Source organism: Bombus terrestris, chromosome 4 (genome assembly GCF_910591885.1).
Source record: "Bombus terrestris chromosome 4, iyBomTerr1.2, whole genome shotgun sequence".
Taxonomy (NCBI): Eukaryota; Metazoa; Arthropoda; class Insecta; order Hymenoptera; family Apidae; genus Bombus; species Bombus terrestris.
The window spans coordinates 2,883,923-2,897,406 of record NC_063272.1 but is presented as its reverse complement, the minus strand read 5'-3'; the positions used below and the strand labels follow the sequence as shown (position 1 = coordinate 2,897,406).

The following is a 13,484-nucleotide window of genomic DNA, read 5'->3' as shown; positions in this document are numbered from 1 at the left end:
CGTCTGTCTACTTTTGAACAATACTGTACCCAACAGCTACTTACAGTGGCTACAAAAAGTATTTCTGTATTATTTCTACTATTCTGTTTATCCCAGCGTGCTAATCAATTATATTAATTGAAAGCATATTAATTGTCCTCTGTCTGCAAAAGCCTTACCGACATTTACACGCTGGATCGTTTAGGATCATGCAATATCTGTTTACGTTCTCGTGTTTTAAAAAGTGTGCTCAAAAATTCTTGAATACTCTTGCAAGTTGTTAGAATATCTTCCAATAATTTTCATATCGATACATGTGAATCTCTTTAAGCGAAGCGGAATCTAAGCAAAAATACGAAGAAAGTGGAAAATCGCTTAAAGTCACTGGTCGAAAACCATCCACTATGCAGATGGACAGATAAATTTCGCGTCACTTGATAGTACTATCGTATGACTACGAACTATTGACACTAGTTGAAAGTGAAATGTAACGGCTGATGAAAAAAAATTGAAAAAGATAGAGATACGTAAGTATTAGCATTAGGTTGGCATAAAAGTTTCTTTCGTTTTGTGAGGAAATAATAAATGTACATTTTGTGTATCATATTATTGTATTGAATTATGTATGATCTATTTTGTAGTAATAGAATCCATTTTATTTTATTCGTACAGAATTCATTAATAATAACATTATATTTCCTTATAAAACTAAAGAAACTTTTGGAACAACCTAACGCATATAAATACCTTTTCACAGCCACTGTATAAGATTATAAAAGATACTGATATACAGGATATTGTTAGCTGTAGCTGCACAGCCACCACGCACTCAGCATCGCAAATATCGAAAGCCCTGAAGAAAATTTGAAGTAGAAATGCTGTAATTTTATAAAACTGAATTCTAATCGACGAGACGAGTAAACGTGTGACAGATATCGTAGAATAGAAAAAAAAGTGTGTAATAGGCAAAAAAAGAAATGTTTAATATAAATTTTACTTAGAATTCATACACGTAAGTAGATATGACTTTTCTGCCAATCACTCACTGTGCATTATCTGACATAATTTATCTCTCGTACTTATTCTTTCATCCAGGCAAAGGAAGCTGTCGGAACAGATTTAATTCCCGTTCATTAGATTCGTCGCCTTACTGAATACGATATTCTCGAGTTCGCGGTTCAAGGGAAAGCGAAGAATTCTGGTGGGGTCGAGAGCAACGTTCAAGATGAAATCCTCGGCCCTTGTTAAATCGTCTCGGTCGGGGTCGAACAATGCGTTCGCCAGCATCCTCGTTTCTCGGTGATTGCACATAAAGCTGCCATTATTAGAACTTCAGCGGGCGGTAAGCGCTGGTGCTTTTTCCAGTCTCGCGTTCGCGTTTACTCTTACGCACAATTCGCCGCTGCACTCGCGTGCGTTTCCAGCCGCGTTCATCCGTCCATGTGGCTGCCAGTCGTAACGCGAAGCTCGTTCGTCGCGTTTACTCCACTTTTTTCATCGAAAAATTTTATCCGGAATATCACGTTCGACTCGACGACCGATTAATTATCGTATTTTACTTTCACCGATGGTGCATCATTTTCATGGGAAACGTTTAAATTTCCACGTGGTGCCACGTGGTGGAAAAATTGGCCACCGGTTGCTGCACGACGCTCCTTCGTCGCGTTTATTCCACCTCTTCGGCGAAACGTTCCATCCGGAACGTCGCGATCGACACGAGATCGAAATTAATTATATTCTACTTTCTCCGATGGTGGATCGTTGTTGCGCGAAAGAAAATTAAATTCCTACGGCACGTGGTGAATAAATTGGCCACCAGTTGCTGCACGACGCTCCTTCGTCGCGTCTACTCCACTTTTTCCTCGAAACCTTCTGTCCGGGGGTATCGCGACCGACCCGAGATCCGATCGATCGTCTTATCCTTCCGTCCTTTTCGCGAAAGTCGTTCGAATTTCTGTGACGCGCGCGTGGAAAATACTGGCGCGAATCTTCGAGTTAGTGAGAATCTTTGGCTCGAATTTGATGATTCGTTCGCGTGGGAATCGCACGGCGAGGCGTGCGATTGTCGCGATCGCTCTTATCGCTCGCTCCACTTACGTTCCCCTTCGTTCTACCGACTACTAGTTTGCTGCATTCCCGGTTACTTTACTGGTGGTGAATCGTTAATCGACGCGAGTTACCGCCGACGAGTTTGTTACGATACGCAAGTACAGTGGAAAAAGGAGTTTAGCGAAACAGTTTCGTAAAGCTAAACGATTGGACGAATCGAAAGGAATTGGAAGTCGTTCTAAGAATTCTGTTCGAAGACAGCTTTGAGAAGGCGAACGGCGATTGAAAAAAGAAGAAATTGAAAGACGTCGAAGGAAATCGAGAAACGTTCGAATTCAACGAGGCAGTTTCGTACGCCTAGAGACGATGATCGAAGGAAATTGAGAAAGATTCGTCTGTATTTTAAGATTCTGTATCAATTTGGTATAAATAGGTCGAGCAAATATTCACGGTTAATCTTTTCGATAAAGCACTACCTACAAAACCACTGCATTCTATGATTTCATTTTATTTCTGGTGTACCGTAGAATCGTTCCCTTCTCCATTATACGATCGATTAAACAACACCCTGTGTATTAAAACCAACGATTCACCTTCGTATTACTTCCGCGCGAGCTACGTGATAAAGCGCGAGACATTGAAAATGTTAGATCGCGAGAGTATCGTCGCATCCGCGTCTATATGACGCGGAGTTTCGAACGCGTTACGAACCGGCGAAATGAAATGAGAATATCGGGTCTGCGAACTAGCTGCTTTCATCGCAATGACTACGTCTGCGAGTGAACGAGCATGCCTGGCGAGTTTTGGGTAGCCAGAAAATCCTATTGAAATTTCGATCAAAGCGCGCGAGACATGACGCGATCGAAACTTCCCAGTTTTCTCCTCGCCACGTGGCTGCTCGGCACGATCGCTACTAAGTCGCGAATGAGCGACTTTCTGCAAAGCTTGCAGGAGTACGAGATCGTTTACCCTCGAGTGATCCCGAATGAGAGCGCGCGGAACAGAAGATCGACCCACGAAGACCGAGAAACTTGGCGCGAGTATCTCCACCAAGAGCCGGTGTTCCTCGAGATCAGCAACTGGACCTTAAGGACCATGGCCAACGATCGATTGATACTGTCGTCGAATTTTACCGTGAATTGGGTGCGCCAGGGTAAAACCAAGTCCGAGCGACGTAACGCCAAGGCGAACTGCGATCTTCGACAAGGCAGCTTGGAAGGAGACGCGAGTTCCTTCGTCGTCGTGACGATATGCGAAGAAGAAGTGTACGCCTTGATGTTGATCGGGCAGAGATCGTTCTTCGTTCAGCCGCTGACGAATGGCCAGCATGTGATGTTTCAGCCGAAAAACGAAAAGTGGTGGTCGATCAGGAATAATTCGAGCTTCGTGTCTGTGAATCCGGAAAATCCTGCAGGTGAGAAGGATCGTTATCGCGATGGCTTTTCATCTTTCGTTAGACGGTTGGATGTAGGTGATTGGTTGATCGATTTACCGACTTCCTTGCCAATTATGTTATAAGCTTCTTACTTTGCGATCCGCCGTTAATTGCTCCTTCTATTCTAAAATTGACTCTGATCGTGATACTGTAAGAACTGATAGCGTCGATATGATAATACCATACATAGAGTATGAGAGTAATCGTAGTACAAACGAATATATATATATATATTCGGTTTAATAAATTTAATTTAATAAATTTAAACCGTCAAACAGGGAGGGCTTAATCTGCAGGCAAAAAGAAGAAAAAGAAATAATCATTTACAAAGCGAACGACCATTAGCTAATTCCAATTTGAAAATTTAGCTAAAGTCAAAGTCATTTTGAACAAATGTTTCCTGTACGCGTTACCGTTTGGCATGGACGAACGTCTCGGACGTTGATGTCCGTACATTTATATATGTCGGGTTGGCGTTACGATTAGAGTTAGGGTTGAGGGCGTAAACGAATCCCTATTGACACTAGACGTGATCACTATGCAATAGAGGAGATATTTACTAGTGCAAACATGACCATGTTGGAATTGGACAAGTAATCGCGATAAATTGACACTCGAGAAGCTAATGACAATGATCCTAGGCTCAATAACGAATCCACGGTCATCGGGATGACGAACTCTACTCTTCTTTAGCGTCCAAGCTGTACTCAATGTTAATGCGTGGGGCAATCACTACGTATCCGAGAGTTACTTGAATCGTCGTCGAGATCGTACCGGGGAGTGTCTCTCCGTCGCGGTGATGCTGTCGAAGAAAACTATGACGGGTGTGCCTAAGGGCACGAGATCATCGGATTCGCGGAGAAAAGTCTTCGCTCGAAGGGTGAGGGAAATTGACGTTGCTGTTAATTGGTCAATTTCCATGTTGGTGGTTAGAGAAAGATATTAGCTGTCCTTGGGGAGAGTTGCTAGCGAGAAGCGTCGTTCGTGGAAGGATAGATTTCTCTTATCTTCCCGTAGTTGGGGCACGGGCCATTTGTCTATTTGAGAGACTTTGTGTAATTGAAATTTAATATTCGTAGCGGGTCCTCGCCCAGCTAAACATATACTGTGAAGATGCGTTGGCATCTGGCAATCGTCTTACCCGAAGGACAAAGTCTGCGTGTGGCGAGCCACGGGACAGAAATCGTTGAAATGTTTACCGTCGTGCCCCGTCCCAAGTATTTCTTTTAAGGAGAGCTATAGAATTACTTCATGCCTTTGTTAGACAAAACGTTCATCCCTTTGACCGCGGCTACGTTCGGCGACTGATTGTCGCCTCGAGCCCGAGCTCACTATCATAAATCTCAAATAAATACAGACGGATCGAATGACAACAGTTTCTTAATACGGCTATGGTGAAATCTAAATTACAATACTAGGGGTCTTCCCAAAGTTCCAAAGGGAAGGTTCCGGTGTTCTTTCATCTCCGACATATATATATGTAGTATCTTAATGGGTCTTAGAGGAAAGGACAAGTAATGATGTTTTGATTTAATTAATAATATTCGAAGCAAGGAAATAATTACAATGCTGTCGTACGTCTTATTTTCAGACGCGGCTTTCGACTTCCCGATTCACACTCTTCGGCTTCTACACTCCCACGCTCTCGCTTCTCAATTCACACTCTGCACACCTTTTGCATCCGTCCTCTCCGGCTTCTCAACTAATACTGACTTTAACGTTTCTTTGTCTTTTCCCGCCGTTCGAGACACGTGTTCCGAAACGCCCGTGGCCAGGGTCACGCGGGCCCTTTCCACGAAACTATCCACTTAAAAAGGATCGACGACACCTTGATGTATCCGACGATGCCGCGGTTCTCGCGACATTGTTTACGATTCGGCAGATATCTTAGGCCTTTTGTCCACGATACTACATATATATGCATTTCTGATAATCATTTTCAACTCGCACAGGGAAGAAACATCACTGAGGCTACCGCGAATTAAATTCGCGTATCAAGTAACAGGATAGATACGATTCATACGAAGCTTTGCGTGGTTATTCGAGGTAGGAAAAGCTTTAGCAGTGATATCGAGAAAAGCGAAACTACGAAATCATCGCTGTCGTCGAGACAGAAATTGCTGCGAATATCGCGGAAAGCAGAGCGACGGTAAAGAGTATTACAGGAAAAAGTTGTTCGGAATATTAGCCTTGGCAAACATATTTCAAAGCCGTTGAATATGGCGAGATTGTCCGCTTTGTAAATATTTACCGAAAAACATGTCGTACGAAGCTGGGCAATAAACGCGTTTTTCCACAGTTACAAACAAGTATCGTACGTATGAAACAAGTAACGACGAATTTTCCATTCCACGGCACGCGACAATTGACCGTATTATCAGCGTTTCGTCAGAGTTTCAAGAACTGCGTTTTCTTTTCTGTATTTATGGTTTCGCAACTGTAAAACGGTAGGTTTATTCTGGAGATGCGAGTTCGCGTGAACAATTAGCGCAACGAGTAAAAACACGCGGTTTTTGCAACTCGATCGAATTGTTAGCAACTGTGTGTACGAGATCGTATTACTCCCATCGTTGATCGATGTCAGGCTTCTATCTGAGCACACGGACAACGTTCTCCAACGACCAATCAAACATACCAGATAATAATTTTTCATTGTATCATTATTGTAGCTATTAACGACACGGGCTTGTTGTCGCATGATAAAAAGCATGCAACTGCGCTGACACGATAATACAGCGTACTTTTGCACGCTGCGATGGAAAACGCGTCGTTACCTGTTTCGTACGAACGATACTCGTTTGTAATTCTGTAAAGAAACGTCCGTTGACGAACATTATATAAGGTTCTTCCTTCTTCTTCTTCTTCTTCTTGTCTGTAAATCAACTCCTTACAATTTGACGGTTTAAATTTGGCACACCCCGTATATACAGGATGCAATGGAACAACGTCTGAAAGCGAGAACAACGCGAATCCTTGTGGAAAAATGAAGAAAAAGTATAGGATAAAACGTTCTCATTTTCGACTTGGAGAATCGAGTCTGGAAATTTATCAAGTATACTCGAACTGTATCTGAATATCGGTTCGAATAATACATTTATTTAATTATATAATTAATTTATTACAAAGGAAATACAATCTGGATGTGAATGTTAAATGGAAACAAATTTTGCTAAGTTGAAAATCGATCGTATCGTAATCACCACGACTCGTTGTTTACAGATTAAAAATCTGTTTTACGAATACGAGGAGCTATATATCTACTATTATTAATCAATTTTTATGAAAAATTTCGTACGATGCGCAGATAAATTCTAATTTGATAAATTGTTGGAAACGTGGAAAATTGAATGCAATAAAATTACGTGGCACGGTTTACACGGTTGCAACTTTATGACCCACTTAGGTCAAGTAGCAATGAAATTTATTGCATATATCGGAAATTCAAGGCACGTAATTGGCAGTTTATAAACAAATTATTTGTTCTCTTAATTAAATTGCCCGCGTCGAAAGCTGTGAATCGTTTTTGTATCGAAATCGAAGAATCCAACATCGCGATCCTATGAATGGAAGAATGCGACGTAAATGTTCGAAGTATGGTTGAGAAACGATAGAAAATTCCAAGTGTTACGCTGTATTTCTCGTTCGATTTAAATCGAAATTTTAATGAGGAACAGCGCCGATTGATATTTAAAAGTGAAACGGTTAAGAGCAACGATACAGGTTTTGTTAAAAGCAATTGGTCTATTTACCTCGCTGTTTAAACGGGTTTGCTTGACGTTACTTTGATCAATTTCCATTGACACTTTTGTAGATAGCATTCTTTTTTACGGATGGAAAGCCGTCTGATGGAAATTTGTCTGAAATGTCCGTCGTAAAATTGGATTTTCGCGGGTAACAGAAAACAATGGAATTTTGTACAAAAGCGCAATACTTTAATTAGCGCAAAATTCCATTTTCCCCGCTGGGAAATTGAATTTTCTATTAAAGCGTGATACGTTTAATCAGCGGCGGCGTAAATTCAACAAACTAACAACTGGAATATTGACTTGTCACAATTTTGTGACACCGTATATGTCGTCGATACGTTCCAGTCTGGTCGTATTTACAATTTCAGAAATTTTGCAACTATTTTTTCATTTTATCCGTAACGAGAATAGCGAAGATAAGACAGGCAAACGTGGTAAAACGTTGATAATTCGGTTACAGGGAAATCGAATAAATTTGAAGTTGAAGAAAGTAAGAGAAAGTCCTTAAAGTTCCTTAAGCCACGATGTTCAGGGATTTTATAATCTTTCCGGTGACGTCTTCGACGTGGAATACCCAGAAGCTGAGAAATTGATTCTGTACGATGAAAAAGACGATGTCTCCACAGAATACAACGATACAATAGTGGAAGAATTATCGATCGACGTAAATCCTGTTGAGAAATGCTCAGTTGGTATGACCGCTAGTTACTAAAAGGTTACTAGGGTTATGTTGGTACGACTCCTAACTACGCTCTTGTGTCATAGGAGTCGACCACGCCTCAATTGCTAAGACGCATTGGGAGAGTTTAGACGTTTGCTGTGTGATTTGGTGTTTTGTATAAGAGAGAAAATAAAAGGTGTGATAACCAATCCGAGTGGATCCGAGATTGATTATCAACCCCAACCTATATAAAATAACAAATCCCGAGGAAATTGGATACTTCTCTGGTCCTAAATGGCAAAGGAACAGATTATCAAGTAAGTCAAATATTTTTCCAAATGCCATTCTTGTACAATCGTTGCTTTTCTACTTACCACGTACAATATAGCGGTTAATAAATTAACGAATCATCGAATATTACTGAAAGAAAGAAATTGTACTGATATTCCAATCTATCGTGTACAAAAGTAATAATAACAGCATGTAATATAAGAATAGCTTATCTTCAGCCTTAAAAGGAACTCGGTTTACAATTATTCTCCCTATTGCGTTCCACTCTCGCTTGATCTTCTACACGTTCATCTATATTTCGCTGTTTTTAATTTATTTTATTATTCCCTGTCTATTACACATATGTATATTGTCCATTGCACGAATCTTTATCTATCTTGCCTAATTTAATGTAAAAAAATAGAAAAATAGACAAATTTGCTGGAGGAATACGTTTACCAAAATTTGTCAAGAATTTTAAAGAAATTTGCAGGATGAAATTCACGGTGATACCGAATTGATATTTTTGAAATTATACTTTTGAAATAATTATTTATATCATAATAATTATTCCACGAATACTTGCTCGTAGATATTAATTTATGCTTTTAATAATCATGCGTTTAATCTATCAAGTCGAGTCGAGTAGACTTTCTAATTTCGTGGAAGATAAGTCGATTTCTAAGATAAGTCATTTCTAGAGAAAAGACCAACTGCTAAGGATTCGCCGCCACGATGGTTAGAGCTTGGAATAGCTGCTGATTACTCCGTGGTAGATTTTCATGGAATTCGAGTACAGCAATATACCTTGGCTCCTTTAAACATCGTAAGTAATACCAAACGAAATTCTGTTATTATACTTAGATATAGAATACCTCCTCCTACACATGTACGCAAGCAACCGGGAAACATAGGGCAGAGTTATGCGTATCTCTGTATTTTCAAGGTACGCTACTTGCTTTCAAACATCTCGATCGTATACTCGGATGGAAGCTCTGTATTTTCTGTTTACACTGTTCAAAGCTTACACGTATCTTTTAAAAAGTTCAGCGAATAATTTATCCGTAATGGAATTTTGTAATCGATTAATTTCAGCCATTCGGTAATTGGTTTTCCAATGCTGTTGAGATTAATAACGTACATTTCCTAAGATAAATATAACGAATAAAATTAATTTTTTAGGAAAATTATATAAGATACGATGTATTTACGACAGTTTTGAATAATAATTTATTTGTAAGGCTGTAATACTGTTTTAACGCCTGTTACATTTTCGTACGTATTTTAATCCTAGGTCAGTGCAATTTACATGGACCCGTCGCTCGAATCCAACATGATTCTAGTGATCGTACGAGTGATTTTATACGCGGAAAAACGAGACGTTATGGTAAGCGATTTCCATTAAATTAAATCATTTAACTAAAGTAGTAACTATCTGAGATACGCATATGCGAGTGTCAATTATTTTATTTTCTACTTATCTGTACAGTGTATGGTATATAAATTATATAGGTCAAAATATCTGCGCATGACGTTTTAGATCGATAAAATGCAACGAGTTCCATTTTGTTAAATTGGACAACCGTGAACGATCCCTTGGAAACAAATTTCCAAACAAACAATTTTCACGGATCATTGACAAACCTCGCATTTATCGTGTATCCGAAATATCTGTATAATCGACTATTAAACCTTTTTCATCTCTTAAGAATCTTAATTTAATGTTATAGACCTATGATAATATCATTGATATACGACACTTGCGATTCCTTTTACTTTTCTTTTTCTGCTATTCTTCTCTGCTGTTGAATCAACATTTCAACATTTTTCAGGAAGATTAAAATACTAATAGCGTTACAAGTTACATTTGATTACAATCAACAACACGATTACTTGCACATATATTTATTATCATTGACGAATATTTATATATAGTATATAATGCATGATGTAATAATAAATATAATATATTCGTAATATTTGCTAGCTTTTATTAAGAAAATATTAAACGTTGTCGTAGGTCCGCCGTGGCGATGCCAGACGATCTCTCGAGAACGTTAACAAATGGAACAGAAAGATGCTGTCCTCGAAGGACGTAAATCACGATGTTGCTGTATGGTTGACGCGATTAGATATAGGAGGTCCTTCCGGTTACGCACCTGTGTCAGGAGTATGCTATCCCGCGAGATCGTGCGCGTTAAATCGAGACGAAGGCTTGACCAGCGCATTTATCATCGCTCACGAAGTAGCACACATGTGAGTGTCCCACATGTTGGATATCGTTGGCAAACTGAAATATTTATAACTGGCCTGGGTATTTACGCAGAGACCGTGTGCTATTTATTTATGCAAATACGTACTTTTACGAGAATAATTTGAAAAATGAAATCTCCATAGGAGAACTTATTATCTTTACCGAATATCACAACGAGTACTGTGCTTTGAATCTGCCATAGATTTTTGCGTATTATGTGCGTTCTTGCATTCCTCCTTTCACCTACGATGGCTCTTAAACAAGAAACGATATCGTAACGAGAAATACAACTTAGCTGAGCGTCCACTTTGGTTCCACTAGTGTTGTCCCATACGACTTTGTGTTTGACCTCGCTATTAGGGTACTTTTTACCCAACGTTTCCTTCACCGCCTTCACTACCTTCAATTTATCGAACTTGAGACTTAAACTGGCCGTTACTAAATCTTCCGGCTTCTTCGACATCGGTTGGTGTCTCTTCGTGAACCAATTCTTCTCTGTTATTCCCTTAGGGATGATTTCGATCATTTTCCCATACAGTAAGTGATTTGGGGCAAATCCCGTTACACTGTGTCTGGTTACATTGATTGTATTCTTCTACGCTTTTTTCTGCGATCTTTGTCCAGTTTCTTTTTTTTTTCGAATTGATCTTACATCTCATTCTGTTTACTAATGTTTGATTTACCCTCTCGTTTAGTCCATTGGAGGATGGACAGTCTGTCGAGGTGAAAATTAATTTAATGTTTTTCTCTCTCGCGTACTCTTGAATTTCCTTGGATGTCATCGCTGGGTATCGGTCTGCAAGGATAATTTTTATGGAGTCAGTTTCTCCTGTCGAGTTTATAAGTTTTATGATATCTTCCGCGCGTTGTGTTTTCGATGTGGACTTAAAAACAGCCCTTGAAAAGTGATTTATGAGTATATGCATATACTTCTTTGGTGAGTTGTTGTTGGAAAAACCTCGGACCGTATCGAATGACATTATTTCAAACGGTTTCCTCGCTGGTCCTAGTCTCGACATAAGCCCGATCAGTCTTCTCGTTCTGCTTTTATTCCTAATGCAAGTTTCGCATTGTTTGCAGAATTTGTCGACAATTCGGTCTATATTTTTGAAATAATAAAAGGATCGGATTTTTTTCAATATGTGATTCCTTCCAACATGGCCAAAGAAATCATGCACCGTCTTTATGATATGCTCGCCAAACTCTTGTGAGACGAATATACGTTGGCGTCCTTTAATATTTTTAAAAAAAATCTCTGATTTTTTTATAAGGTCTTTCGTATTTTTAATATCTTCTCTGTTTTCTTTCTGATCTCGGATTATATCTTGCTTTTTATAATATTCGCTACTTTCAAAACCTCTTCTTCGTTCTCAAAACTTTCTAAGACGGGGTTCCTGGATAGTGCGACTGCCTCTATGTTGTGTTTTCCTGGTGAGTAGATGATTTTGAAGTCGTACTGCGATAAGTAGTGCATCAGGTCTCCAAAAGTTTCATCGGTTCTTGCTTTGATTCTCATTGATTCCAACGGTTTATGGTCTGAAAGGACAGTGAAGTATCTACCGATTAACTAATGCTGCCAGTACTGAATCGCTTCTTTGATAGCAAGACATTCAAGGTGAATTGCTTTGGTAAGCGATTAGTATCTGCGAATTCGTAGAATTCGTGGATAATTCTCGAGCTGTTTCGTGCGTACGCGATTTTAAGTGGCACGCAAACAGGTGCACCTATTCGCGTAGCGCAAGAAATGTATCACGGAGGTCGTTGCAGGTAATATCCATCGACAGACGGGACAATTCGGGTGCACGATCTATGCCTATGACTGTGCAGTAGGGCATACTCTTCTCGACCACTTGTCTGGCGCCAACCACCACTATTGTCTCGCGAAGGCCAAGCTGTAAATCTTCGTTGCTTATACCGTTTTCTTGGTGAGTGTTAATTTTTTACTTATTCGATGGTATAATAATACCGTTATTACGAGGTAAAAGTTTTTGGATGTGTGATTTCTTGATTGAAGAGACGCTATCATTATTAAAAGTTTGAATATCCCGCCACTAGCGAGGGAAACATAATACAGAATGATTCTTTCATTTGCTTACATTCGATTTCTTAATTTTACTCCTATTCTCCTTTTTAATTCGTAATTTAATTGTGAGGACATATGCTATGGAGCAATTTTTGTTACATTTAGCATCGTTGCTTTATTTGTTAAGACTGTTGAGCAATACGATCGTTTACTTTATTTACTGCCTTGTTTGCTATTATTTTACTTTTAAAGACAGGTATTTTGGAAATATAAACTTCTACATATTGGTATAATATTGATATACTTAAAAATGTCGTTTAGTGAATAGGAAAATAGGACACTAAAGGTTTAACTAATTGAAAACGATTTAGTTATTGAAGATAGTACTTGCTGAGCAAATGGATCGCGAAGTTGACATAATGCTACAAATGATACACGCTTCAAAGAGAATTAAACAGAAAACGATGATCATTGAACTCGAACTTGATCTTAAAGCAGTCGTGCGATATGACAACTCTCGATTTTAGCGATTCTTCACTCTTGACTCTCCGGTGGCTAACTGACGATCAACGACTGTGATGTCGAAATATTAGGTCGTTCGAAAAGTTTCTTTCGTTTTATAAGGAAATAATGGATGTTACGCCACGAGGCTTAACACAGGCTGTATTTTCTAACCGTCACTCGCGGCCCTACAATGTCTCAGTCAGATCGTCTTATCTGACCGCCGGATCATATACAATGTATCCACGAGCCCATAGCTGTCGCCAAGCAACGAGTTCTCGAAACATCGAATTTGGTCCGTTACGTTTTCCACGCAAGAAGAGACATACGTGATCATAGGCGCGAACGGTGGCGTGACCTAAGTATAGTGGGGGTCGTCTTAAAGATGAGACAAAGAAATCATCCAAAGTCGATCAGTTCCTTGTGACGCGTCGAACATTACACATTGAGCCAAACATTCGCTTATTCTATTAAGTATCATATCGTGCTACGTCCACCAAGAGACTAAGCTCAATTGTAAGAGCCTTGCTCTATATTGTATACATTTATATTATCTGCGTGCGATA

The 13,484-nt window shown here is 39.5% G+C and overlaps 1 protein-coding gene across 1 annotated transcript; it reads left to right on the top strand.

Annotated features, from left to right (window-relative positions):
• Window positions 1–2,785: 2,785 nt before the first annotated feature.
• Window positions 2,786–10,586, top strand: LOC125385015 (A disintegrin and metalloproteinase with thrombospondin motifs 3-like). Its single transcript, XM_048405483.1, has 7 exons — window positions 2,786–3,543; window positions 7,742–7,897; window positions 7,975–8,013; window positions 8,082–8,187; window positions 8,842–8,966; window positions 9,435–9,527; window positions 10,161–10,586. Exons 1-7 carry the CDS (start codon window positions 2,881–2,883, stop codon window positions 10,398–10,400), a joined length of 1,422 nt encoding a protein of 473 aa, XP_048261440.1. The 5' UTR covers window positions 2,786–2,880; the 3' UTR covers window positions 10,401–10,586.
• Window positions 10,587–13,484: the final 2,898 nt, after the last annotated feature.

Excerpts from the sequence above, each read along its gene's own strand:
- LOC125385015 (XM_048405483.1), top strand. The coding sequence starts at position 2,881 with ATGACGCGATCGAAACTTCCCAGTTTTCTCCTCGCCACGTGGCTGCTC. Across the intron at positions 8,188-8,841 it reads GCAAAGGAACAGATTATCAA|AGAAAAGACCAACTGCTAAG; the intron begins GTAAGTCAAATA and ends AGTCATTTCTAG. Across the intron at positions 8,967-9,434 it reads CCTTGGCTCCTTTAAACATC|GTCAGTGCAATTTACATGGA; the intron begins GTAAGTAATACC and ends TTTTAATCCTAG.